General features: G+C 36.4%; 1 protein-coding gene across 4 annotated transcripts in view; it reads left to right on the forward strand.

The window, feature by feature from the left end:
• Positions 1-27,355, forward strand: part of IBTK (inhibitor of Bruton tyrosine kinase) — a 58,154-nt gene that overhangs the window by 2,087 nt on the left and 28,712 nt on the right. For 2 of the 4 annotated variants that reach the window (XM_065834627.2, XM_071806826.1), the window contains exons 2-15: positions 6,373-7,042; positions 10,421-10,517; positions 12,144-12,268; positions 13,256-13,366; positions 14,397-14,567; positions 15,681-15,798; positions 17,178-17,358; positions 18,574-18,697; positions 21,004-21,181; positions 22,706-22,883; positions 23,685-24,281; positions 25,532-25,618; positions 26,587-26,669; positions 26,767-26,804. In XM_065834627.2, the coding sequence (XP_065690699.2) occupies positions 6,719-7,042; positions 10,421-10,517; positions 12,144-12,268; positions 13,256-13,366; positions 14,397-14,567; positions 15,681-15,798; positions 17,178-17,358; positions 18,574-18,697; positions 21,004-21,181; positions 22,706-22,883; positions 23,685-24,281; positions 25,532-25,618; positions 26,587-26,669; positions 26,767-26,804 (2,412 nt within the window). In that variant the 5' untranslated portion in view covers positions 6,373-6,718. The remainder of the gene's footprint in view (positions 1-6,372; positions 7,043-10,420; positions 10,518-12,143; positions 12,269-13,255; positions 13,367-14,396; positions 14,568-15,680; positions 15,799-17,177; positions 17,359-18,573; positions 18,698-21,003; positions 21,182-22,705; positions 22,884-23,684; positions 24,282-25,531; positions 25,619-26,586; positions 26,670-26,766; positions 26,805-27,355) is intronic. The other 2 variants (XM_065834630.2, XM_071806827.1) reach the window with 2 other exon arrangements.

A 27,355-nucleotide genomic window follows, 5' to 3' on the forward strand; every position in this document is an offset into this window, starting at 1 on the left:
CTGACAAACAGCTCTAAGCTGCTGCATAACTTAGATTTACCCTTTTTTCTTTGTATATTCAATCACTTCCCCCCTCCCATAAAACACATAATGTATTCAAATGATATTATTCAAGGGGTTGGATAGTCTAGATTTATGCCCAGACTTCAACAAATGTGCAGGAAGTTTCTGAACAGGTTAAACTATATGTGGATATGTAATCTTCTGAGTAGAAATTAGTAGTCTAGCTGTTCTTTAAAGTCTTGGAAAATGTACTGCTAATAGCTGTAGGGTGTGCTTGCTGTTACTTATCTAGGAATTTGTGTTTCCTTGAGGAAATGTTGCTTAATGGCAGTGCTATATTTATTATATTGCTACCCAGCTTCAATTTCCTAGTCACTTTTGTCAGATTCTAAACTGCTACTTTAATATGTATTAATGAAATTTGCCTTTAGGTAAGACTACAGAAAATCCTAGATAGCAAATTCCCAAGGCTTTAACTCTGTAAGCTTTAGAATTTTATTTTTTAAAAATTTTTAATTATTATTAGCTTACTATTCAAGTAGTCTGCATGGCAAAGTTTGTTTTGGATACAAATATTTTCAGGATTTACATGCTGTTATGGTTACAGGTCTTTTGTGATGTTATGAAACAAGTGCGAATGGACCAACTTGGAGAATGTTATTAAATGTCAGAACACTTGTTTAAAAAACAGCCCCCCTCTGATGCTCCCTATCCACTCCACCCTGGAAATTTTTAAGAACTCGCAATATTCTTGTAAGGATGGACCTTCCTGAAGTGTATGATGTTGCCAGTCATATCTGTCTTCATTTAGGAATTTAGCAAAAGGGAGGGCAAATTAATTTTGTACCTTCTGAAAAGCCATATTATTTATGCTATGTTTTTTTAAGGAGGGATATTAGGATTGACAAGAAAAACTAGGCTTCTTTTATATGGTAAATAGAAACCATTACTTAGTTTTGTTTAAGGAGAGTCAAATACTAGGTGTTTTTTCACCAAGTGTATCCTGAATGCAACTAGTATTTAGGAAAAAATCAGTACTGCTTAAAAAATAAGTAATTGTTAAACAAAACAAAACAAACAAAAAAAAAACCAAACCAACCAACCGAAAAAAAACCAAACAAAAAAACCTAAAAGAAATAGTGAAAGGTATGAGGTTATGCCAATTTAAAGATCAATAAGGTCTTGAGAAGTATGTTCTCAGTGAAGCAGCCTAAAACTGTGTTTCAAGGCCATGTCACTAATTTGATAACTAAGTTACTTTAATGCAGCACACATGAAAGATGCAAAACTCTCAATCTATCTTCAAGTGGCACTGAATTCTAACTATGTGAATCTCTTCTGTTTTCTCTTTCACTTCCGTGTGAGACTGTTGTCTCTATTACGACAAAAAAACCCACCACAGCAGCCACCAGCCACAGACTTGGTACTGGTATCCACATCCATGTTAGCTGGATTTTGCTAGATCTAATACCTAGTATAGGCCATTAGGAAGAACCTGAAAAACCACATGTATGAATTCTAGTATCAAATGTGTGCCTCTCAGATGGGCAGATTCAATATATGTTTCTGGCATCCAGCCAGGTAGTGAGAATTGGTTGATGTTTCTCTTCTAGTAGCACCCTTGTACCTTTGAGCCAAGAGCATAGAACATTTGTGGAAGTACTTTGTATTTGAAAATAAATTGGGAATGTGTTCCTAGAGGGCATGATTCTACAGCTGTGGAAATGAGCAGTCTGATATTTTACTTCATCCAGTAGCTTGTGATGCCTCTGCTACATGTCAGTGTTCCAGGCATCACACAAATTTCTCCTGAATATGCTTTTCCTTCTCTGGGTTAATCTTCTGAAAGACAGTGACTAAGACACTGATACATAGTAGGGGGTCCAGAAGCTGCCTTGGTAACATCACTTCTTTCTTCTGGCTTAATTTTTGTGAGATTTCATATTACCAGAATACAGTTGATTCTGTATACATTTTTTTTATCTGTTCTGAGTAGTATCTTGAGTAACAAATATAGGTAAGCAGAACCCTTGGAATTGAAGACTGCTAACCCACCAGAAGTCCTTCGTAAGCAGCTTTAATATGCAGAGAGATTTCTGGAACTCCACAGCGAGAAGCTTCTTCCAACTCTGTTCATTTTTCCCAATGCTTGAACAGAATCTCAAGATTTCCACATCTGCCCTCTGCTGTTTGCAGGAAGTGAACTCTACCATCATCATCCTTAGTCATTAAGGTATTTGTTAGCTTAGCCTTAGAGTTGTGTAGTGTCTTAGTTTCATACTCGAGAGAGGTATGACAGCTTTGATTTTAGACTTTTTAGCAAACAAGTGCCAAATTTTTGTCTTTTTTGTAGTGACTTCTTGAAAGAAACAGATTTTTTAAGAGAACCAGAGTAGGTAGAGAGCTGCTTTTTCAGCTGTAGGAGTTCTGACTCCATAAGGTCAGATGACATATCTGATATACTCCTTCTTGAAGTCTGACAGCTGTTGTGTGGTGGTGCTGAGGAAGAGTTGAGTGAGAGAGCTCTACCTACTCACTTCCAGGAGGCAAGATACCACAAACCCTTTCTTGCTACTTAGAAATTGCTTCCAAGTTGGTTGTAATCTTTTAAATTTTCCTGGGCTGTGAACATACATAATGAGTAGTTAATGTCCCTAAGGGAAAATTCAGAAGCCCACTTGCTACTGGAATAAAACATGTTTGGGATACTCCGAATACTGTTCCAATTCCTCAGTGATGTTTTTCTATCATGAAAATGTTAACTAGGAATCAGTTTTTTAAAAGAATGAGTTCCAAATGGTACTTATTGTATCAAAAAATGTTTAAAAGATGATAATCTTATTTAGGTATTGATCTTTCAATAATTACAGCATTAGGAAGACACTGATATTGTAACATGAATATGAGGAGGCTGAGAAGCCTACAGAAATGTCTACAAATAAAAGCAGAGATACATAATCAAAAGGACACCATATTCTAGACATTTAAATTCAGTGTTTAAAAAATGCTGGTGCTGTTCCTATTTTGTGCCTATTTTAGGTGCTGACTATTCTAGCTGAGACTCCATATACTAGAAGTAAGCATTTGGTCAGCGATCACAAGGTTTTCACGCAGATGTGAGCGTCAGTTCACAATTTTAAAGTTTTAAGGTTTTACTTAAAGACCTACTTCGTGTTTAGAAACAGTCAGATCTGATTAACCTTTTTCAGATGTTGTGATAATATGATGGTATGTTATTGGTGTGTCAGTCTTTATTGTAGAGTGGTGACAACTTGATCTACAGCCTTCTGTCTTGAAACTCAAGGTATATGTATCACTGTGCTAATATAGTTTCTAGTGTTGTAATGTTTATAGTGAAGGAGGGCTGAGTTAGAATGACTTGTAAAGAAATAATTCAGCAGAGTCAGAGTTCACATAGCTGCAGTAAAAGTCACCATAAAGTAATTAGTGTGAGATAGGCAGGGTTGTATTTCTATCTAATAGCAGACCTTTTATTCTTTTAATGTGTGGTTTCTTGTCCACAGTATTTTAGTGTTTGGTGAGGCTAGAGCGCAAGGGCTTTAAAGAAGTTTATATTTGGCCTCTCTGTTCCTTTCCTGTGATGGCACAAGTTTCTTTGGAAACAGGATTTTTCTCATGCGATTCAGTGTCTTAAATAGGTGTGTACTGCAGCAGGGCAGGTATGGCATGGGGCATGGCAGGTCTGCTTCCTTGGGTGGTGGTGCCTTTTCATAGCAGTTTACCTAACAGATTAGTCAACTTTATTTTGTGACTTCCCTGAGTGATTTTTCTTTGTTCTATTTATTTTTGTTTTGTTGTAGCACTAATAACAGTGAATTGTATTTAAGACATATGTAAAATTCATACTTCTTCCACAGCATAATTTTATTGGCTAGTGGCATATTGATGAAATGTGACAAATTGATTTGAGGATAATAGCACTTCTGATGTTTTTCCTATAGGTCTCCAAATATATATTTTTTTAAATTGTTACTCTTTAGAAGACTGATGCACTGACAATCTGAACCTGCTTGTAGCAGTCACCTGTCACGTGTTGATTCCTTGGAGCAGCAAGCAGGCTGTATTCTTGAAACTGGAGCTTTTTCCAAGCTTTCAACAGTGGTTCATTTTTCTTTATAGTCAGAGGCTTTAGGGAAGGTAAAAGGAGAAGAGTCCATACAGGTACATGTTAAGCTTCTTGTGATACTGCAGAAGTAAAATGCCCTATAGGGGCTGCCTTCAAAGGGCCAAATGTAATTTTAGGAGTAGTTACATTTATACAGTCTTAAAATTACATTTGGCCCGTTGAAGGCAACTACAAGGCTGATGTGACCCCCAATGAAAATGGGTTTGACACACCTGCTGTAGATACAACTCCAACTCACTCTGACAAGTGTAAGCTAAACAGTTGTGGTCAGTTTCAGTCTCTGAAATATTTCTGAATTTTACTTCTAGACAGGGATGGGGGACTAAATTGTAGTGAATAAAACCTACTTTTTTTGGTTTTCATATGCCTGCTGTTTGAAATTGTCTTGAAGGTACATACTGGACAACTTTGGTCTGTAGATTTCCATTCCAAGTATTTAACCCCTTTTGAATGAGTTGGAAAAAAATTGTTGAACGCTTTGTCATTATATGCTTAAGTGGATACTATTGAATTAGATTTTTTTTTTTTTTTTCAGTTTAGATTCTACTACCAGTACTTGCTTTAAATTGCTTTCAATTTGTTATCAGTCTCGATGATAATTCTTGCAATAGAAGGAGGACTGGGATTTGTGTTTTCTCTTCCAAACAAAGTAATCTTTCCCTGACATGTCCTTGCAGATAGCAACACTAACAAAACACGATTATGCATTCAGTTCCTAAAAAGCAATGATACCTTAGATCAACAGGCTGGGAGGAGGCAAGGAGTGGGCTGTGCAAATGCTTACATGTACATATATATATATATATATAATGACTGCTGAGCTGGAAAGGTAGTTTTTGTATTTTAGTGTGTGGTGTGTGTGCCCGCCCCCCCAAGGATTTGCTAACATGTTTAGTTTTATTTATTCATCTTTCATGGTAGCATTGTCTGACTTCTTTTGGGATATTTTACTCATTGGTAGAACAATTTTAACCTACAGTTTGCATAGCAAGCAAAAACATCAAGGAGTTTAGCGCGATTGAGTACTACTTCACTCAGTTTGCAATTTATGCTTGAAAAAATGGAAGCATGAAGCCTTTTGGGACTGAAAAGCAATTCACATTAATTTATGCAGTGTATTAGTGATGGGTATAGTTCACTTTTTCTTTTTTACATGGGTTTATGTGTGATTTTTATACTGCTGTCTGCATTTCTTGTACTAGAACCCTTTTAAATATATGTGCATACATTTAATAGGCTAGATGAGTGCTTCTGTAAGGCCTTATTTACTTTTGAGAAAGCGGATGCCAGAGAAAGATGGATATGCTAAAGAAAAGCATGCACAGATAAGCACAAATGCTGTGTGTTTCATAGTGTCAACATATTTTCATGAGAAAGAATATGTGTCTTTGCCTCTTTTTCCTTCTTCTTGGTCCTTTACACCTTCCAACCTAGACCTTAATTTCTTTTTGCCTATTTCAGGAGCTTCAGACCTTTGCACAGCATGAGTGCCAACAATCTGAATTCACAGCTCTTTGTACAAGTTTGTTTTTCTTTGCCCTGTTGTTGTCCTTCCTCTCACCTTTGTCAGCAGCTCTGAGAGTGGTGGTGAGGAGCCTTCCTGTTTCTGCAGGAGAGACTTAGTATGGAGATGGTTAGGCATTCAGGCCAGGAGGAAGAGAAAATAAAAAAAATAAAAATAAAAAATCTGGCTTTTTGCAGTGGCAGAGGTAAAATGTGGGAGTCCCTCCCTCCTCTTGGGTGTGACTGACAGAGCTTCTGTTAGACAAGAACTAGTCAACGACCGTGGGGATTTTTTGGTGGGTGGGTGGTTTTTGTTTTTCCCAGCAGTCTTTCAGTTCAGTCCTTGCTTTCTGAGCACAAAGTAATGATATAATTAGACAGTAAGCTGTGAGGGTCTTAAGGACCCTAAGGTTGGGAAAGCAAACTTTTTTTTTTCTGTTCAGATATTTTTTTGGATCCGGATCACCATATAGCCTGAAAGATTTCTGTCAAAGAAAGGGAGGAGGTGCCTTTGGAGGTTGGGGTGGGGAATAGAGTCGTGTCTTTATAAAGTGACTGAGTGCTTGAGTATAAGTTCAGATGGCATGGGTCAGTTCAGTTAACTCTTGCCACATTGCTCTTGTATTTGCAAGCGCTGGTTTGATATACATTTAAATTGATCCAGTTGCTGGGGAAAATAATTTTTGTTGACTTATCTGTTCTGGTTTGTTCTCTTTCAGGTCTCCCTTGCAATTATGGCGTTTTAGAAGAATAAGGTAGTGTGGAGGGGGAATCCCCCTCTCCACACTTGAGGTAGTTCACTTTTGGAATTTTCTATGGACAAGAATGTTTGTTATATAAGATGGTGAAATAAGACTTCTAAAAATATATATATTTATAAATATTTATTTGGATCAAGTGCCAAACATAGCAGTACAAAGATTTCTAATGGCAGCTCAATAAAACTGGATTTACATTCTTGGAATTATAAGTTTTTTAAGGCACTGTGTTGTGTACTGAATTGGAATGCCTTGATACACCGAAGGGTTATTCCCCTTAAGGAGAGAAGCAGCTTCAGAATTGAAGATGAGTTCTTTCGTGCCAGACTGCACTTCAAAGTGTCGATCTCTACAGCATGCTTTGGATGTTATTTCTGTGGTCACCCGAGGAAGTGAAGGCCAGATCAAGGCCTTTCTCTCTTCTTACTGCTACAATGCTGCAACTATAAAGGATGCCTTTGGTAGAAACGTTATACATCTTGCTTCATCTTGTGGCAAAAAAGGCGTGCTAGACTGGTTAGCTGAGACCAAAGGAGTAGATCTCTTGGCAAAAGACAAAGAGTCTGGATGGACAGCTTTGCACAGAAGTATATTTTATGGATACATTGATTGTGTTTTGTCATTACTAAAGGTGAGTGATTTGTAACTGTAGTTTTCCTTGGTATCTACAATTTTTAAAGTTCTATTTGTTAAGCAAAAGTGCGCTTTTTAACTTGCCTGAAGGCCTCTTGAGGATTGTCTTAATATTGTGTGTAAATCACAGCGCATTGATTTACCTGAAAGTTGTTTCTGTGTTCATAAAAGATGTCTGCCTTTTCCCATGCAGAAATCAGCACTGAAAAAGGGTCCCTGATTAATTGCAGACTTCCCTGAAAACTGGTTTCTGTGGATGATATCAGGGTCAGGATCTTAAAAGTGGATTGTGATCGGACTTAAGACACTCTAAAAATAGACTCTTTAGTACTTATACCAATTAGTGTTTTTAGAGAACATAAAATAATAAAAGACTAGATTGAGTTATAATTAGAAATTAATCTTACATTTGAGAGATAAGCACGTCAAGATATGGATCATTTTAATAAGTGAATCCCCGTTCCATTAATATTTTAACCAGGGTTTTTGCTCAGTCCTTCTTCCTTCTTTCTTGCAATTGCTGTTTCTTTCCTGCCAGTTAGCAAGTAATGTGTATCTTTCAATTGCTTTTCTGTTTCTCCTGTCCCATGTACAGGAAAGGGAAGAGCTACATGTGGTTGAGACATTCAGGGTCCCTTTAACCATGTGAGAAAATGAAATATTTGTGGTTCAAGGTTATTTAAAAGCAAACCTTTTAAGGCAGAGAATTTTCCATTTTGAGTTCAGCCTTTTAAAATTTCAGCGACTAGTCATTTGTAAGCATTAAAGTCTCTGCTTGCAACAGCAGTTTAAGCGAAATGGTTGTGGATCCAGTACTTTTTAATTCTTTAAGGTCTGGTAACTGTTAAATACAGATTTCATGTGCTGTACCCTTACATAGTGAGGAGGTTTTCATTAAATTTCACAAAAGTAGGTGTTTGTGTGAGAACTGTGCATGATTCTCTTCTCTAGAAATCTGGAAACTGTGCATGCGATGTATGAAAAAGTATTCAGTCCTCGTGTGTGTGTACATCTGTATCATTTGTAATTACTCACAGGAGGACTGTACAGGTTTTCCCAGATGGATTTGACTTTTCTGTTAGTTGCGTAAATGAGTGAGGTTTTTCTGATATTAATAGCTAGCTCTGCTGATATTCTGCGAAGAAACGGTATGAAACAGTTCCTAGGGAGTGTTCTGCCTCCCACTTCGACTGCTGCACTGCCTTGTAGAAAGAGTGTGTTCTTAAGGTATTATAGCAACAACAGGAAGGGATTATGAAATAGCTGAGCTAGAAAGAAATCTCAGAAGATTGCCTAGTCTGACCCCCATGCTCAAGGAAGGTCAGCTACAGCAGGTTGCCCATGACTGTGTCCAGTTGGATTTTGAATGTCTCCAGGGAGAGAGATTCTGACATCTCTGTTCCAATGTTTTAATGCCAGTTCGGTAAGAATTTGTTTTAGGTTTAAACAGAATTTCTTACATTTCAAATTGTACTCATTGCCAATTGTCCTGCAACTGGATGTCACTGGGATCCCCACCCCCTACTTCCAGTCATGTCTTTTGCTGGACTTGTTCTTCTCTGTCCATGTCTGGCTTGCACTGGGGATTCCAGACCTGAACCCAGCATCACAGCTGTGGCTTGCCAGTGCTGAGTAATGCCTGCTGGCAATGCTCCCTCATGCAGCCCTGGATGCTTTCACCATGCAGTCTCAGCTGCGAGGACACATTGCTGGCTTGTGGTCAACTGCTTGTCCAGCAGGAGCCCCAGGTCCTTTTTATTTTCCTTTTTTTGTTTGTTTGTTTGTTTTGGCCAAGCCTGTATTGGTACACTGGGCTGTTTTTCCTTAGGGCCAGGATTTGCATTTCCCTTTGTTCAACTTCATAAGGTTTCTCTCAGCCCATTGCTCCAGCCTGTCACATGCCTCTGAATGGCAGCACAACCCCCTGGCTTATCAGTTACTCCTAGTCTTGTATCATCATCAGCCTTGCTGGGGGTGCACTCTGTCCCATCATCCAGCTCATCAGTGAAGATGTTAAACAGCACTGGCCCCATTGTCAGTCCCTGGGATACTCAACTGGTATGGATGACAGACTTGTGTCAAGAGCTGGAGGCAGTCGTAGTTTATTGTCAAACTGTGCAAGTGTTGCCACGCAGTAATTTGCGTTAGTTTTTACAAATTCAGACCACATGAATATCACTGCAGCCTCTGTTTTGCTTGTAAGTATCTTACACATCTTCCAAGGAGAACAATATCCAGCTACCTGTTAAATCATAAAAATAGGTCAGTCTTTCTGTCACATAGTGGATTAATACTAGCACTGTTGCTAGTAGGGTTGCACATGTACACATGTAGAGCCTTATTATCCATTAGGTTCTGCTTTAGGACATCTGCAGTTCTTCCCTTCAGAGATCTGATTGATGACGCTTCCTTAGAACCAATGCTGATGCAGTAGCACTTTTTTATTGAGAAAATGGTATTTATGGAAAATATCTACTGCTCTCTGAGTTCTAAAGCAATGACCTATTCATGCTTTGTGTTTCTGAAGCTTCCCAGCTGCTGTCTTACCTGGTTGGTCGTGTCCTCTTGCCTTTTCTCAGTAACCGTGAACCATTGTTCCCTACTTGTTTTCAGAGCCATAGTAGTTATTCATTTGTTTGTTTGTTGATGTGGTTTTTGTTGTTGTTGTTGTTGTGGTGTTGTTTTGTTGTTGGCAGTATGCACAGGATGCACATATGTAGCAAAAACAAGCAAATAATGACTGACTTAGAGGTTAAAAAAAACAACTAAACAAGTAGTATAGTAAGTAACCCAAAGAGGTGGAGACTCTGTCCTCAGAGTCACTGAAAACCTGCAAGAACATGGTGTTGGGAACGTGGTCTAGCTGACCTTTCCTGAGCAGAGGCGTTGGATTAGATGAGCTCAAGGGCTACCTTGGTTGGTTGGTTGCTTGGGTTTTTTGTTTATTTATTTATTATTTTTTTTCCTCTTCCCTCTAGCTTGTCAAAACTGGTTCTGTAAATGTTCTAGTATAAGAAAATGTGTTCTTTGAAGCTGATGAATGTATTTTGGGTAAATACTTGTCCTTGCTAGCTGGCAGTGATTTATCTTCAAGTATGTTACCTTTGTGTTTCAGTGATTACATCATCTTGTTCCATTAATATTCATACATTAAAATCCCAGTTAATACATCAATGTGATGTGTATGTGGCTGAACAGAATTGCACTGTTTTTTTCATATTTCTTTACAGTTTACTGGAATCTGAAGATTTTCCTTTATCAGTATTAAGGTTAAATTAAAGATTTATTTAGCTTCCTAAATGTTTACTTGGCTTGCCTCAAGCTGTGGAGTTTAAAATAACTTCTGTTCTTCTCTTTCCCTCCCCTCTTCTTTCAGCATGGCGTTAGCCTGTATGTTCAGGATAAAGAAGGCTTATCAGCTCTGGATCTTGTGATGAAAGATAGGCCAGTCCATGTGGTGTTCAAGAAAACTGGTAATAAGTAAAATAGCTTAAACTGTATTTTACAAGGAGATATAATCCAATAGCCTATTAATGTATGTAGCAGTGTAGACAATATCTTCTGTTTCTAATTAGGACTGTGTAAGTTAAAGAGATATCTGAAGATATGGGGTTACTATTATTATAAGACAGCAGGTGCAGAATCTTGGCAGTATGCACAGGGTGCACATATGTAGCAAAAACAAACAAATAATGACTGACTTAGAGGTTAAAAAAAACAACCAAACAAGTGGTATAGTAGGTAACCCAAATAGGTGGAGACTCAGTCCTCAGAGTTACTGAAAACCTGTGAGAACTTGGTCTTGGGAGCCTGGTCTAGCTGACCTTTCCTGAACAGAGGCTTCAGACTAGATGAGCTCAAGGGCTGCCTTTCAGTACTAATGATTCTGTGTTTTTCCTCTTTTATCTCATTTCAAATGATCAGAGAGACTTCAATGGCTTTGAATTTGATAGAGTAGTTTACATCACTTCTGTGTCTTTTGTGAAAAGAGGGGAAACATGTTTTTGAATCTTTAAGATATTTTTTAGACAAGGTAGCTTGATTAAAGCCAGTTATAGTCACTCTAAATACAATTTCTACAAATAGGAAATGTGTGCTTAGAGTGATTCTTACATACTCAAGTTTTTCTTTGACAAGGGAGTAGTATTCCAGTAGCTTTTATTTACCCTGTTTCCCAGAAAATAAGACCTATGAAGAAAATAAGCCCTAGCATTTTTTTTTTCCCCAGGATTTTTGTGGGTACTTGAAATATAAGCCCTACTCCAAAAACAAGCCCTAGTTATGATTCATTAAAAAATTGATTTAAATAGTGTCCAGGCAGCTATGCATGTAAAAAAAGTAAGCATCTTTTGGAGCAAAAATTAATACAAGACCCTGTCTTATTTTGGGGGAAACAGAGTAGTTTAATGCTGTTTTATACTTTCTACCCCCTTTCTTTTCCCTCTTCTCTGTGTCCCTGAGTTCAGTCTGGCTAAACAGTGAAATTAGTTCTTTTCAGTTTTTTTCAAGCAGTTTAAGTAGTTTTGGTTGCATAAATACTGAGTTTTGGATATTTTAAATTTTATCTTGTAAAATATGTTAAATGAGTGAAATGTTAAAATTATTCTTAATAGTGGTACAACATGATCAAATATGCATTGATTTCAGTTTTTTTACTCATCAGAAAAATGTGTTCAGATACCACAGTAACTGAAAAGTTATTTAGAAAAATGAAGTGTTATCTTTTGGTCACACATCTGATTTTCAAGTGTTCATGGTTTTCATGCATGACAGCATAGCAGTTTTGTGGGAAAGTAGTTGTAGTTGTAGTAGTTGTCTTTGGAAAATGTAAGAAGTAAATCTTCTGCTGAGAAATATTTGCATTTTCTACAACTGCAAAATACATATAAGTAATGTTGATCATCTCTACATTATTGTTAAAGTATTTTGTCACAGCACCTTCTTACAAGAGAAAAAATATTTTTGAAGTTCAGTTCTAGTTAAAAAACAGCTTTCATCTTTAAATTTCAAATAGGAACAGCAGTAGTTGCTTTTCAAAGTCAGTATGCACAGAACTAGTAAATTTACAAGCTTCAGAGAGAATTTTTTTTTCATTGCAGATCCCATGGAAGTCTACACCTGGGGAAATAATAGAAATTTTACTTTGGGTCATGGTGGTCAACAGAGTAAACATCATCCTGAATTGGTGGACCTTTTTCCTCGGAATGGCGTGTATATCAAACAGGTATTCTTAATGTCTTACATAGACACCTTTCTCGGTGACTTTGGAGGGGTGTGTGAGGGGGAACAAGTATCGAAGATGTTACCAGGTTTTGAAAATTTGCATGGGAAAAAAAATGGTGTCTGTAGGTTTTTTGTTGTGTTTGTTTTCAGTGTTTTGTTCCCTCCCCCCATCTCTTTTTCTTTTTTCCTAGCTATTTCTCAGCAAGCAGTTTCTGTTAATCTGGCAAGAAGCTTAGAGCAGCTAAGGGGTTCCAGAGTAGGCCTTCTGTACTATATTCTTGCTCCCCAATAGCCTTCAATAAAATCGTGGTTCTCTGTTTTGATGGGGAGAATGTGCTGGTTTCTTTTAATATGATTTACCTTGGATATGTGACTCGTATATCACTAAATAAATGCAGAAGCATGATACTTCTGTGACTGTTTTGTGTTCGACTTCTTGTGTAACTCCCATAGTGAACTCAAGTGGGACTATGAATCTGTTTGATACATGTTGAATTAAAATTCTTACTGTGTTGAAAGCAGCATGTGGTGTTAAGCATGCTATCTGTAACAGTAGCTTTTTCCCTGATAACATCTTAGGACTTCAATTTAAGAATTTTTGGAAGTCCAAAGTAGAATTTGAACAAGCATTAAAGGCAGACAATGTGCTGCAGTCTTAGCATGTCTCCTTCAACTCTTTTGAGGCAGTATTGGTGCCCTTAAAACTTTTGAACTTGTTAGCCTGTAGGGCCATGCTTGAACTTATTTTAATAAATAGAAACTGTCGGTCTTTTCAAGTAGATTAAGATATTAAAGCAAATATTTTCTGTTCCTTTTGACTTGATTTGGCAGTCCTGTTCTTTAATACTAGTACTGTATTTTCACAAACAGATCTTTATTAAAGCTGAACTTATTCACAAAGTAATTTTGGCAAGTGTTTTCAGATTGTCCAAGAATACTAATTTGTTCTCTACTGCCTTCTCCTCACCCCTTTTTTTTTTTCTTTCAGGTGGTACTCTGTGAATTCCACTCTGTGTTCCTTTCTCACAAAGGTCAAGTTTATACATGTGGACATGGACAAGGAGGGCGCTTGGGTCATGGTGATGAACAAACATGCCTAGTATGCTATCTTATGCGTGTAGTCTAATGTAGTCTATGCAATGTTTCTTTTATTTCAAACAGCAAGTCTGAAAAGTGGATTAGAGTTTCTGTGAGTGCACTTTCAAAACCAGGTTGCTGTTGATTTCAAACCAACCCCCTTGGTCCTCAAACAATAACAAAAAAAATATTCTCCTGTACTACTGATGAGGTGTCAGAGAGTAGAAGAATGTGCATTTAAATATATTTTAAGATAGCTGTATAGTGTGGTCAAACTTCTGTGTTATGGCCAAGTTGTTTTAAAGACTAGCTGATGCCAAATAAGTGGAAGCAAATGGTTTTTGGCTGGTTTTTGGTTTCTTAAATAGGTTTGTGATGCCATCTGATGAATGTCAAGGCTGGCACAAAAGAAACAGCAGTACTGTGGAGCTGTAGTACTGTAGTGTCATAAAAAGTGGTGGTAGGGTTGCTTCTTACTAAACTTGCACAGCTATTGAGTGAAAACTCACCTATTGTTCTCATTTGAACAGTACATTGTTGCAACATGCAAAAAATTCTGTGGAGTTAGAATTTTTTGCAAATTGCTGTTTCGAAATAAGGATGTTACCCAGTTGAATAAAGGAAGGCTCATGTTGGAGTGCATGAAGAGTGAAAGATACAGAACTGCTTCCTTACTCTGTTTTTTTCTTAATCCTATGTTTTGGAGGAAGAGAGAAATCTTTATTGCTCATGGTAATTAAAAAAGAAAAACAAAAGAGGTAATAGTTAATGTGTGACCAACTATCCTGAGGATATAGTTTCCAACCTCATTTCAGAGCAGGTAGTTTAAAAATCATCTTCCTGATAGCAGAGAATGCCTTTCAAATTAAAGTAGTTCATCCTATTTTGTTAGATATGCTAATTATATTAATGAGTGTATATATATATATATATAATAATATGTTCAAATGCGTTTTCATTTGCAGTTCAATATTTGGTCATGACTTTCTGTTTCTGTAACTTTAGTTTCATAGGTTGCTACTGGTTAGTATAAAACATGTTTTCCTTTTCAGGTTCCAAGACTCGTGGAAGGCTTAGCTGGCCATCAGTGCTCCCAGATAGCTGCAGCTAAGGATCATACTGTTGTTTTAACAGAAGATGGATATGTTTACACATTTGGGTTAAATACTTTCCATCAATTGGGTATTCTTCCTCCTCCTGCTAATTGCAGCGTTCCTAGACAGGTAAAAATTACATCAGCCGAAGCTTAGTTGTTATTTTCTTGTTTGTTTCTTTTTAAACAAAAAGTAAAATATGAAGATTGTGGAAATAACTCTAAAACTTTTTCAGGACAAAGTAGAATGTGAGTTCAGATAAAATCTTGATTCTGCGTTGTCGTACATCTCAATCCTAAATACTTACCTGTATCTTGATAGACATCTTTGTAACCTGAACTATACTGAAGTTTGTAGTGCTAAGTATAAGGTACAATTCCTAAAACCCTTTTCTTCCCCAAATTGTTCTGTAGCTGAAATGATGTACAAGTCATAGGCATGTATAATTTGAGATTCATGCTCTCTGCTTCTTTTGAATCACTAGATGATGGATCTTGGGGTTTGCACTGTTGATTCTGTAGTCGTAATGCTTTGGGAATAATAGCAACAGAGAAGAGAGATTATGGACATCAGCAACTTGGCTATATTTCTATACTTCATCTATAACTTTTTGTATTTTCTTTTATTTCAGTAAATATGAGTTACAGTACCTTTTATTGAAAGAAAGCTTTATCTACAGTAGAACAACATTGTACTACCAGTGTTATAAAAGTAGGAAAGAATAATTGGCCAAAGTGTAACAGGATAGTGTTTTGGGATACAGTGGGATGCTTTTCAGTAGTGTAATGGTAGCTGTGTATCCACAGTATTTGCTTTGATCTTGATCATCCTGATCTGGAAAATCAAGTTAAATTCGAAGTGTGGAATTAATATTATAGTGTTCTGCAGTGTGTTTAGGGTGTTAGGGCTTACAAGCTGAACTTTTTAGCTGACCCTTTTTCAGCACCTAAGTCATCTTTGTCTGTCTGATAAATGTCCTGTGCAATCTTGTTCAACAGCTTACACATGAAGACAGCCTAAGGAGATTTTATTCTAGATCTAATTAGATAATTCTAAAAGTTTACTTCTTTTTATTAGTAGTGCAATAGTGCCCCACTTGACAAACTTCTGAAGTAATCCTGACTTACTAGACTGTATGTGGATTGATACTAATGTTTCATTCTTAATGACTTGAGGAGTTTGTACATGTGAAAATCACCTGTTGCTGCTTAATATTAAGATGTACTTTGGATTTGTGCTTAGGTTCAGGCAAAAAACCTGAAAGGTAGAATGGTGATTGGAGTGGCTGCAGGCAGATTCCATACAGTGCTATGGACTAAGGAAGCAGTGTATACCGTGGGGCTGAATGGCGGCCAACTAGGTAAGATAGAAGCATTCTGAAAGTAAAACTCAGCCATAAAAAAATGTTATTCCTCATACTAAATCTGTCATCTACTTCTTACAACAGAAGTCTGTTTAAAGCTTTCTTTTTTCCTTTTTCCTTTTTTTTTTTTTTTAACAGTATAACATCATATCTTCACACTCTTCTTTTGAAGAATGCTTTTAGTTACTGTCAATCACTTTCACATTTTGAGATGATTTGAGCTAGTCAGACTTAGCTCTGTTATTTGAACTCTTTATAATTCTTTTGCCTTCCATGTATCTTGTGGAGTCCTGTTACTGAAGATTTTCAGGAAACAGAATGTTGCTATTTGTGTTGCAAATTACCCTGTAGCATGCTTATCTCCTTCCAGCAGCCTGGCTGGTACTGCCCTTCATAAAGTAGCACTGAGCTTTCCTGCCTATGTTCTTCTTTCACTGCACACTGTAAATATGCTACTGATAAATTTTTCCTTATGAAATTTTTTACACTGAAATGCTTGCCCGTATCTAGAATTTTTTTCAACAATACCATTACAAGAATCTTCACTTAACTCAGTATTATTCTAAAATCAAGAAACTAATAAAAATTTATTACCAACTAGTGAACTTTTTGATTTGTTGTATGAATGGGGCATTTTAATTGCTTTAGTCTTTTTTAATGAACAGGTATTGTAATATTGGTTTAGATTTGCATTTCTGCGGTTCTGTATCTGTGTGCAAACAAAACTGATAGCTAGCTTTGGTACTTACAGTTAATCTGCATCGGTTCTAGCATCAGGTTCAAACACTTCTTTGTATTCCTTTTTAAGATTGCAAAGATATGTGAAAAACCTTTTCTTTTTTGGAGAAGTATCTTACTAAAGAATATGTATTTTTTATTATGTGCATTCATCATACAAGTCTTTTTTGTGGTTGCCTGTGTTGTTGAGATTATTCTGGTGTGTACATGGCGCAGAGGAGTGGGCATAGCACTGCACTGTCATATGACAGGGCTGCTTCCAGCTTTAAAAGTAGCTCTGCTGCTTGTTCCTGGTATCTTGAGCTGTAATATGATCGAATAAATGTTCGTTCTTTGGAATCAAAGGCAGTACCACTGCAGAGTCCAGCCACGTTAAATTGTGTTTGTTCCCTGTAGAATATGCCTGACTTCACTTTTTAGTGTATCAAATCTTGAATGTTTTCTGGTGTTTGCAATGAACTAACAAGTATGTGTGGTGGGTCACTTATCTGTCTAATTATTTTGAAGATGAATTATCAAACTACCTAAAAAGTCTTTTATAATTTAAAGGTTCTTCCAAATAGTGTAGCAAAGTGTCCCTTAAATGCACAATGTGTGAAATGGCAAGTCATGTTTTTGGGGTGTGTTGTATTTTCTAGGTTATCTTCTGGATCCCAATGGAGAAAAATGTGTAACTTCACCTCGCCAAGTTTCTGCTCTACACCACAAAGATATCTCTGTGTCCTTGGTCTCTGCAAGCGATGACGCTACAGTATGCGTTACCGAAAGAGGAGATATTTATTTACTTGCAGACTATCAGTGCAAAAAGATAGCTTCCAAGTATGTGTTATTTTTCTAATTTGTCATAAAGAACAATGGGGGAAGACTTCACTGTAGTCTTATACTTGCAAGCTATTTTAAAGATTTTTGTGCATGAAGTAGAGATAATACAGTGCTCCCCTGAGTTTTCTTCATTTGCAGGACTTCCATATGGACTGCTTTTACCTTGTTTGTTTGTTTCATTGGTTTTGTTACTAGATGAGTCTAAGGTGCCAGTCACCATTTACCAAAGGTATTTTGAGAAAATGTACCAAGAGGAATTATTTTGTACCATAGCTTTGTAAATATTGAAATTGGTATTTTTTTCTTCATCTGTTAGCATGAATTTGTATAAATGCATCTAGGTAGAAGCATTAAATATCTGCTATTTGATTTAATTATGTTGCTATGATTTTTGAATCAGTAGTTTGGAGTCTGAATTTCATAATTAATGTGTGGATATAGTATGTTATAAAGGGTAATTCAGGTTTCAAGGGTGACCATATGGCATCACCTGGTCCATATGCTAAAACCTGAATGTAAAACCTGTTGAAACTGGGCACAAGTTTAGGAAATTATTTGATTCTCCTTTCTTAGTTTGCAATAACAGATTAGAAGAGGTAATGAGGACTTTTGCCCAGCTAACTCCCAGTTAACTTTTCAGCTTGCCTTCAAATTCTAGCAGTATTTATTGACATGTTATAGCTTAATTATTATTTTATTTTGTTTTCTACATGGTTGTAAATGAAGGTGCTGGCACTTGGAGAAACTTTATACCATATATTGCACTATTATACTAAGAAACTGAAAAGAGAGAACATGCGTGGTTGTGATCAGGTGAAAAACAAAACCCACCAAAAAGCTGAGGAACAACTTACTGGGATAAGATAGGTCTTCTAGTACAAACAGCTACATTAAATTTATACCACTATGACTTCTGTAATGCTGAAGATCAAAACTACATCTTGTACTGCTTTTCACTTACAGAATTTTCTGAAGAACCTGTAAATATGATGTAACTCACTTAAAAGCAAAGCAAAAATTACACTCTACTAACAGTATTTTATTAGCAGCTCTGTTAGTAATACCAGTTAGAAGAAATTAACAAATTTTTCAATGTCGCTACCTCAACTGTATTTTTTTACTGCTTCTCTAAATGAAAAAGGTAACTCTAAAATAGAACCAACATCAGTACACAATGAAGAAGTACTAATTTAACCTTTTGTGTTGTTTCAGACAGCTGAACCTTAAAAAAATTCTTGTTAATGGGGGATATTTGGAATATAAGGTAGATACCCAGCATCTTCAAGAAAATGAGGGTCAGAAGATTTGCATTTTAGCGCTGGATGAAGCTGGAAGAGTAAGTTGTGTCCCTAGAAATCATAATTATATAGCAAGATGCATACTCATTAATCAGACTTTTAATGTAAGAAGTTAACAGGACAAAATCATGCACAGAAAATACTCAAGTTCATTTTTGTACAGTTGTGTGTTTGTGTGTGGCTCGTTTGGTTGTGTGGTTTTTTTTTTTGTTGTTGTTAAAAGTGTGAGAAGACTACCAAAGTCATGTACGGTAGCTTATTTTTACATCTGTGAACATCTAATGGCTTTAAACTTCTTTACTTTTACATGCATAAGTAGTTATATAGCATACATGGGCTGTGGTGGTTGTTGTGTAATTTTGTGTTTTGTTTGTTTTTCCTCATCTCTCATGTCACCCCACCTACTCTGTCATCTCTCTGCCCTCCAGAAATAGTCTCAGAAGTAATCTCTCTACTTGAAGTTTTAGAGCCTTTGCTGAAAAGCAGCTGTTCTGTAGGTGGGATGCCCCTTTTATCGTTGAAAAGTTCCAGCTAAACCTGGTGAATGGCATAGTATTACTAGTTAAGTGTAGGCACTGTGTTGACTTAGAACTGGAATACTATGGAGGATTTATTGTTTCCTTCCCTCGTTTTTTTCATGGAGTAACAGTTCATAGGTCCTTTCAAAACCCCAGCCTTTCCTAGAGCTGCTTGCTGGGACGTCTAAATCTTCAGTGCCATCTAGTGGCGTTTACAAAAAGGTTTTATTATTGAAATGCTGCTTTAAAGAATGTTAAGACTGACTTCATTTTATCAAAATAGGGAGTGGTGTGGGTGTTTTCCTTCTTTGTATCTGAGTGAGTTATGTTTTGGGATGATCTTATTTATTTATTCGATCATTAGTTGTCTCAGAGATTATAAACTTCCATTTCAGTAATTGTCCATGTGAGGTTTAGCCTCTAGCATCTGTAGTATTGGTAGTGCCCCTTCAACATCTTTGTGATACTACTTTAGCAGTAAGAAACTACATTGTCCTGCATGAGTGCAACTATGTCAACGTACATTGCATATCTTTCCATGCTGAATACTGCCAAATACTGGGATCTTTAGTGCTTTAATTATAAATTATTGAGTAAGGAGAGGGATGGGATCTTAATACTTGTATTTCTTGAATCAGCAGTTCGTTGTCTGGCTCGATTGTACTCTCTTCAAAAGAGTACTGTTTAGCATAGAAAACGGAAGGCTTAAGAGGTATTTTATTAAGGTATATACATACTTGAAGGGAAGACATAAAGAAGATGGAGCCAGGCTCTTCTCAGTAGTGTCCAGTGACAGAACCAGAGGCAATGGGCACAAACTGAAACACGGGAGGGTCTGTCTGAGTATCAGGAAGCACTTTTTCATTGTGAGGTTAACTGAATGCTAGCACATGTTGCCCATGGGGGTTGTAGAGTCTCCATCCATGGAGATATTAAAAAACTGTCTGGACATGGTCCTGGGCAACTGGCCTTGCTTGAGGAGGGGGTTAGAGTAGATAACCTCCAGAGATTCCTTCCAGCATCAACCATTCTGTGATTCTGTAGGGCTCAAGAGAGGGGAAAGGAAATAGGTTACTCAAATTATTTTTTTCCCTCCTTATGTAGGTGTTAACAGACCTGTGTAGGGGCCTTCAATGTGAGAAGACAAAAGCCTGACTTTAGCAGCACTAATGCCACACCTGGGCTTTACCTTTCATGGAATTGTTGCTTCATACTTGCTCCTTTCAGACATCTAAAGTATACCTTGTAGGAGTCCTGCTGTGCATACAGTTCTTTACCTTTCTGTTGACTGTTATGAAGTTTGTGTTTGGTCATGATCTCCATTCCAAAATCTTGGCTGGTACAGAGAAACTTGAGGTTTTTGTCAAACAGTTAACAGGAAATGGTTTAATTTTTTGGTTTTGCATTTTGCCTGATTTATAACCAAACCAGTAGGGCAAATCTGTAAATCAAGAGCTAGATTTAACTTGTTTCTTGACTTGATGGCACCATTTGCTGTCCTTGTTGAAATGTCAGTAAAAACTGACCTACAGGGCTGCTGTGAAGATGTTTGAATATTCAGATGTTTGAATATTCAGAAAAACTTTTCAAATGCCCTTCGTGGGCAAGTGGATCTAGATATTGTAATAAATTTTCCCTGTTTTACTTCTGGGTTCTTTGTAATAGATACTCATAACACTTCAGGATAGAATTTTGAAGATGTTTTTCTCCTTTTATATGCAACTTTGAGATGGCATGTTCTTGTGTTTAAAAATGTAGTGTGTAATATGTAACTGCTTTTGTATGATATGAGATTTTCTCCTTTCTCTGAAAAAATGATATTATAGGTGTTTTGCTGGAAGTCATCTAACAACTCCATGAAGCAGTGTCGTTGGGTGTATGGCCGGCAAGTCTTCATGTCCGATGTTGCTTTAAACAGGAATGAGATAATGTTTGTCACACAGGATGGTGAAGCCTTTACAGGCAAGTGGCTGGAAGAAGGAAAAAAAATCTCAGAAAAAAAAGGTTAGCTCTGTTTTCTTGATGGTTTTTAAGTACTTCAACTCAATATAAAAATTTAACTGATTCTTTACAGTCTCTAACAGTACTGTCTGGTGAGTGTGCTCTTTTCTTTGTGACTGCCAGTTGGTAGCCTTGACCACTACTGTTCTCTTTCCTCAGTAATACTAAGCTTTACTTACTTTGCAGCCTTCAGTTATCCTTCAGGTGCAGATTTCTAGGAAGAAAAGTACTTCTGAAGAGTAATAGTAGCACAAGGGTCCAGTGTAATGATCTCGTCGCATATTAGATGACCATTTGTAAGAGACTGGCAGTGGAGAAAAGGAGGAGCATGTACTTGCTTGCACTGTTAAGTCTGTGAGACCTTATCGTGTTTCCCAGACCTTTATGTGGGCATAATACAGGGTCCAGAGTAATTTCTTCCTTATTAACTTAGCTCATATTGCTGATAGTGGATCCTGGTGGGTTGTTTTTTCCGTGAGGAAGATACCTATCTACTATAGGACAAGACTTTAATTAAAACTGAGTTCTGTTCATTTAGGGATCTTAGAACTCTACGGATATAAATGGATTTACTTCCAGCTTGGGATGTATTTGAACTCTATAGCTTTATGTTGCAGTTCTACTTCCTTTGATACAGATATTCTGTCTTTACATTTATCAGTCCATTTTTGCATTCTTTCACAGTAAAATTCTTTCCTCTCCTTAATGCAGAGCTACATACTACTTTTACTCTGTTGCTACTCTGTTTAACTCAACACATCACATAGTAGTTCCCTCATTACAGAGGTACCAAATCTATCATCTCCTTTTTGCTCTGTTTTTCCTGGTGCTGGTATATGTCTGTAGGTGTTCTCTTCTTTATGCTTATTGCTATTCTTTTTGTAGTTTTAGTATCTTAAAGAAAAATTCAGAATCCAGACCTGTTGACTACTTAAATGTCTAGTTGATCTTCATCACTGATTTGTAATGAATGAGAACTTCTGTTACTTTGAATGGTTGTAATGAATGTGGTGAATGCTGTGCATGTATTTGATTACCCAGTTCTTGAAAAATAATCCAGTGTTCAGAGAATATAATGGTTTTTTCAATAGTATTTTATATTTAAACAGATATAATATGAAGCCTGAATGTGATTGTACTATATCTGCTGTAATTGATATGACAGGAAAAGAAGACAATCTTGCACTGCTGTACACTTATGCACAGCTTGTTTCATTGCACAAGAGATTGCATTGCATGTTAGATGGAGTGGAGTGTTTTGCCTTATATGAAGAAGTGGCAAAACACTTCTACAAGAAGTTCTGGGTCAAAAGTCTCTGATATGTAATGTGAAGCCTTGTTCTTAAAATGTCTTCCTGCATTTCAGTTAAGTGGGCTGAAATCTTCACCATAATTTAGCCCCTTATTCAGTGACTCCATCAGTGAGCTTATGGAAGTCATAAATCTTGCTTTTTTTGTCATATTAGTTGCATTTTAATTAGCCGGACCTTTATGTGGGATTTTTTCTTTTTTTTTTTTTTTTAATAGCAGAACTCGTCTCCAGCCTTCAGAATTCTTCATTTGATACATTTTGTGAGCATGATACAAACAGTGTGTATGAAAGAATTCGACTTCAGAAGCTTACTTTTGTCCACCGAGCTGTTAGTATTGCCACTGATCCTAGTGGTTGCAATTTTGCTGTTTTACAGTCAGATCCTAAAACAAGGTATATTTAAAATATCAACAACTGTATTTTTTTCTCATTTTTGTGTGATTGTGATCAAATCATTCTATACTTCAAAATTATCTTTTGGCTCACACAGAAGTCACAATAAATGTGGTTATCCATACTGCTAGAGAATAGCACTTGTTAGTAAGCAACTGTATTGAAGTTACCCAAAGACCTCAGCTTATTTGTTTGCATGATTAGCATAGATAGTGTTGATGTTTTATCGAAAGTGTTTAATACAAGCATTTGCAATGTATTTCTCAACACACTCTGAGCTCTAAAGCCTGTAGAAATTCATCTCTTCACTAATCAGTAATAATCCTTTACATAAAAGAAAAAAGTGGATCTTTATTTGTTTGGAAAAAATGTTGAAAGTAAAATTAATAAGTAAAATACTGAACCATGTTTCTTGCACTCTCATAATACCTTCTAATATATGTGATACGTAAATATTAGCTTTTTTTTTTATTATTGCTTTGAATTGTGATATGAAATACAGGAAACATTTCTTCTATATTTTCTTGTTAGAAGAATGAGATGAAGGTAGTTCTGATAAGACATGTTTACTGGCTACATTATAAAGACAAAATAATGTGTTCAATATTCTCAGCCTAGACAGATCTTACATATGTGGTTCTTTTTGTAAATAACAAGATAAGAAATTTTAAATAGTCCAGCAATGTAAGAAAAAAACAAACAGCAAAACCCAACACAACAAATCAAATGGAAACAACCATGTAAAATTTTATGGAGCTTGTAAATAGTGGGGTTTTTTGATGGATTTTGTTTTTCTTCTAGCCTCTATGAAATTCCAAGTGTGTCATTATCAAGTTTTGGAGAGGATTTTGGCAAACTGTTAGATGAAACAGATGAAATGGACAGCATCCATGATGTGACTTTTCAGATTGGCACAAGAACTTACCCCGTGCACAAATACATCTTGGCTGCACGCTCTGACTTCTTCAAGAAGCTGTTTGTTTCCAGTGACAACCAGCTAGACACTCCGGATGTCTACCGTAAAGATGAAGATGCTGTTGGATGTGATCTTTATGTAATAGAGAAAATTCATCCAGATCTGTTTACATACCTTCTGCAGTTCATATACACTGATACTTGTGATCTTTTGACTCATGGTTATAAACCAAAAATCCTGCTTAAAGGAAAATCAGAAGAATATCAAGATACTTTAATTTCTAACCTGAGCAAAATGAGTTTTGATGAAAATGTTAATGGAAAGTCTGCATTTGAGATCTATAGAAATAATCAAGTGCAAGTTATAAATGAAAAACAGAAGAGCAAATCCAAAAAGAGCAAAGTTATTGGTGAAGAAGCTAACCTCATAAAAATATTGCAAAGTGCTGCAAGAAAGTTTGGACTCAGCAATTTAAGTGGAAGGTGGGTGAAAGGAAATGCGTTTCTATTCTGGCAAGCTCTTCACAGGGTAGTGGTTTTTGTGCAAGCTGATCTAGCTTTAGCTGTTATTAAAATAGAAGGCTAATTGGGATTGAAGTTTGCTTTTTCTTAACTTGTTTTATTGTACGTAAGTGTAAAAGTTTACAACCCACGCTATATCTCTTTAAAGCAACATCAGTTTGTTCCAGTGCACTTAGCTAAAAGAAAGCATATGTGACCTTTTTGAGTAATGTCAGAAGCAGACTTGTGTAGCATGATTGTGTGCTTAAAGCATCATTTGTCAATAGGCTTCTATATGACAGAAATGTGCTGTTAGCCTTTCATGTGTCCTAGAACCTCTTGGACATTTGTATTTAAAACATCTGTCCTGTGTATCTTTAAAGGCATGAGCTCTCTGAGACTGGCCATCTGATGCAAATCATCTGACTTTCCAGAGCGACTGTCATAAAACATCAATACATGTTTTTGTTAGAGACAGCTGATCTAATTGAGTTTTGGATTGATGAGTATCTATGCTGTGGTTCGTAGTTTACCAGTTTTTCCATAGACAAAGAACATATTTAGCTAAAACAAAGTTAAATTCTTGTTCAACTGATGCATTTTTAAGGTTAAATGGTGTAACTAATGGAATTGAGACCACATGTCTCTGTGGAACTGTATTACTCAGATTTTTATTTTCTGTGTTTGTCTTTTGCTTTCAAAGGAAGGAATGAGCTTTTTTTCAGGGCAGTTTTCTCCACTGTATTTTCTGCAAACACTTAATCAGCAAAGATGGGAAGTTGCTGTTAAACCTGAGTTCTCAAGTGAAATTTTTGTGTTAAAGCTCTCTACCCTTTGAAAGTGTATTGCTTTGTACTCACCAGCAGCACTCCTCTGTCTTTAGCGTCCCATTCACAAGCCTCCTTGATTGAATTTGGGTACTAAAGAAGCCTGTGCTGAAAAATGCATCTCTTCCAAACCACTGTCTTTGTTCAGATAACTGACTGGTAGGAGTATAGCTTTCATTTAAGGTGATGAATAAGAAAGCCACCATGTGGAAAGAATGTCAGATACATTTTACTTTGCAATGAAGATATTCAAGTAACAACTGGCCCCTTCTAGTTTTCTGTGATTAATGAATTTGATCCTTTTCATACTCGCAATATGAGGCCACTGAAGTGCTGTTACTCTGTGAAATAGTTTTTAATGCTTTGAACTGTATATTAATTGTATTACTTATTACTTATTTGCAGGCTGGATGGAGTCAGATTAGAAAATGGAAAAATTAATGTTGTCAACAAGATGAATGGGAACAAACCAAAGTTAAACCAAAAGAAATGGTAAACTTTTAAAATCAAGCTTCTGCTACCTCCACTGTTTTCCTTTTCTGTCATCTCTTTATCTGTGAAGTGTAGGCTAAGGGGTGATCAGCTTTATTTTAACTTCTGATGTACACTTGTCTGCTTCACAGTATCTCATGTTTGGGAGATCTCTATAGATGCTTATAGACTCGTCTATGAATTAGTAATCTGGACTAGATGATATATAGTATATTCTTGTGTCTTTTGTTTTACTGGACATCAATGTCTTCTGTGGTATAACTGTGTCATGGAATACTACTGTCGGGAGAAATGTTGTGGGTAATCCAGTCAAAGGCAGTTTGACTTTTGCAAATATGCTTGCTGTGAGGATAAGGCTACATGGATTGGTAATAAGACAATGTACGTATAATATTTTCTTTCTGATTCAGAAAATCTCTGGAATATCTTTCAATGGAAAAATTCCTTAAACTTTTACCAAAGTGATGGTTTTTAATTCCATTGGTGTGATGGGGCTATTTATACTCAAATGCTTGAATAGTCTTCCTACCTAGTGAAAGCTACATTGCATAAAAGTAGCTTTTTCACAGAATTTGGATTACTTCACTCTCAAATGCATTGTCAAAGCTCACAGTAGCTACTAATGTAAAAGAAATAACTAATATAACATAAGGCCAGTTAAGATTGGCTAAAATTAGCCATAATGAATTTATTTGTTCATAGCAGTTTTGAAATAATAATTGCCTGTGTTTTGAAGGAAATGCTTCAGATGGAATTTTGAGAGCTCAACTTTGGACGAAAAAAAATTGTCTCTTGAAACTATCGTGTCTGTGCTTTTAGATTAATTTAATATGACAGTATTAAAGTTCAAGCGTGATATATTTTAAAGGATAAATCCTAACTTGCTAAATTAAGCATTTATTTGTAGAGTTTACAACTTGTAGCCCTTCTGAATAGTCACAGTTCTGATCCTGTTAAATATCTTCTAGTTCGTACCTCTGCGATGTGACCTTGAAATCTTTAGATGGAAAGGAATTCCCATGTCATAAGTGTGTGCTTTGTGCAAGACTTGGTATGTGTGTGTATTTTTATATATATCTAAAATTTAAGTCATACTGTCTTTAACTGAAATTTTATTGCATCTTGAACTGAAATGCCTTTCTTTACAGATTATTTTCACAGCATGTTAAGCAACTCATGGATTGAGGTAAGATTGCCAATAAACATGTGTGGCAGTATGTTTTGTTGCATCAAATAAGTGGCAGCTTTTCAGTTTTTCCTAGAATAACATATCCTAAATACTGGGGAAAAGGAAAGGCTGGATCCTTGAATCCTGTTTGCAAGAAAAACAAACAAAACCCAAACACATTGTTGGTTGCTTTGTGTTTGTGCTATTGAGATTGTGTATTAAATGAGAGTAGTAAGTGTAATAATGTATACAAAGGAAATTAAAGAATTACTTTTGTTTAGAGGTTAATTTTTGAGCTAGTTTATGGATTTGTAAATGCTGCCGGACTGTTCTTATGGGATACTGCTATGGACGAATTTCCTATTTTTTTTCTGTAAAGTTCTTACAATTTAAATGGTGTGCAGTATGTATTAGTCACTAACTGCTGCTTCAAAAGGTGTAGATCTTTCCTTTGTCTTGGTTCCTCTTTGCCAGCTGTCAGTCAATGCCCTAGTTGTTCCTGGACATCATAATTTCACTAAATTCTTCTGATTGTCTGAGTACTGTTAAAGATCCCTCTTCAAAGAGAA

This window comes from Patagioenas fasciata, chromosome 3 (genome assembly GCF_037038585.1).
Source record: "Patagioenas fasciata isolate bPatFas1 chromosome 3, bPatFas1.hap1, whole genome shotgun sequence".
NCBI classification, from domain to species: domain Eukaryota; kingdom Metazoa; phylum Chordata; class Aves; order Columbiformes; family Columbidae; genus Patagioenas; species Patagioenas fasciata.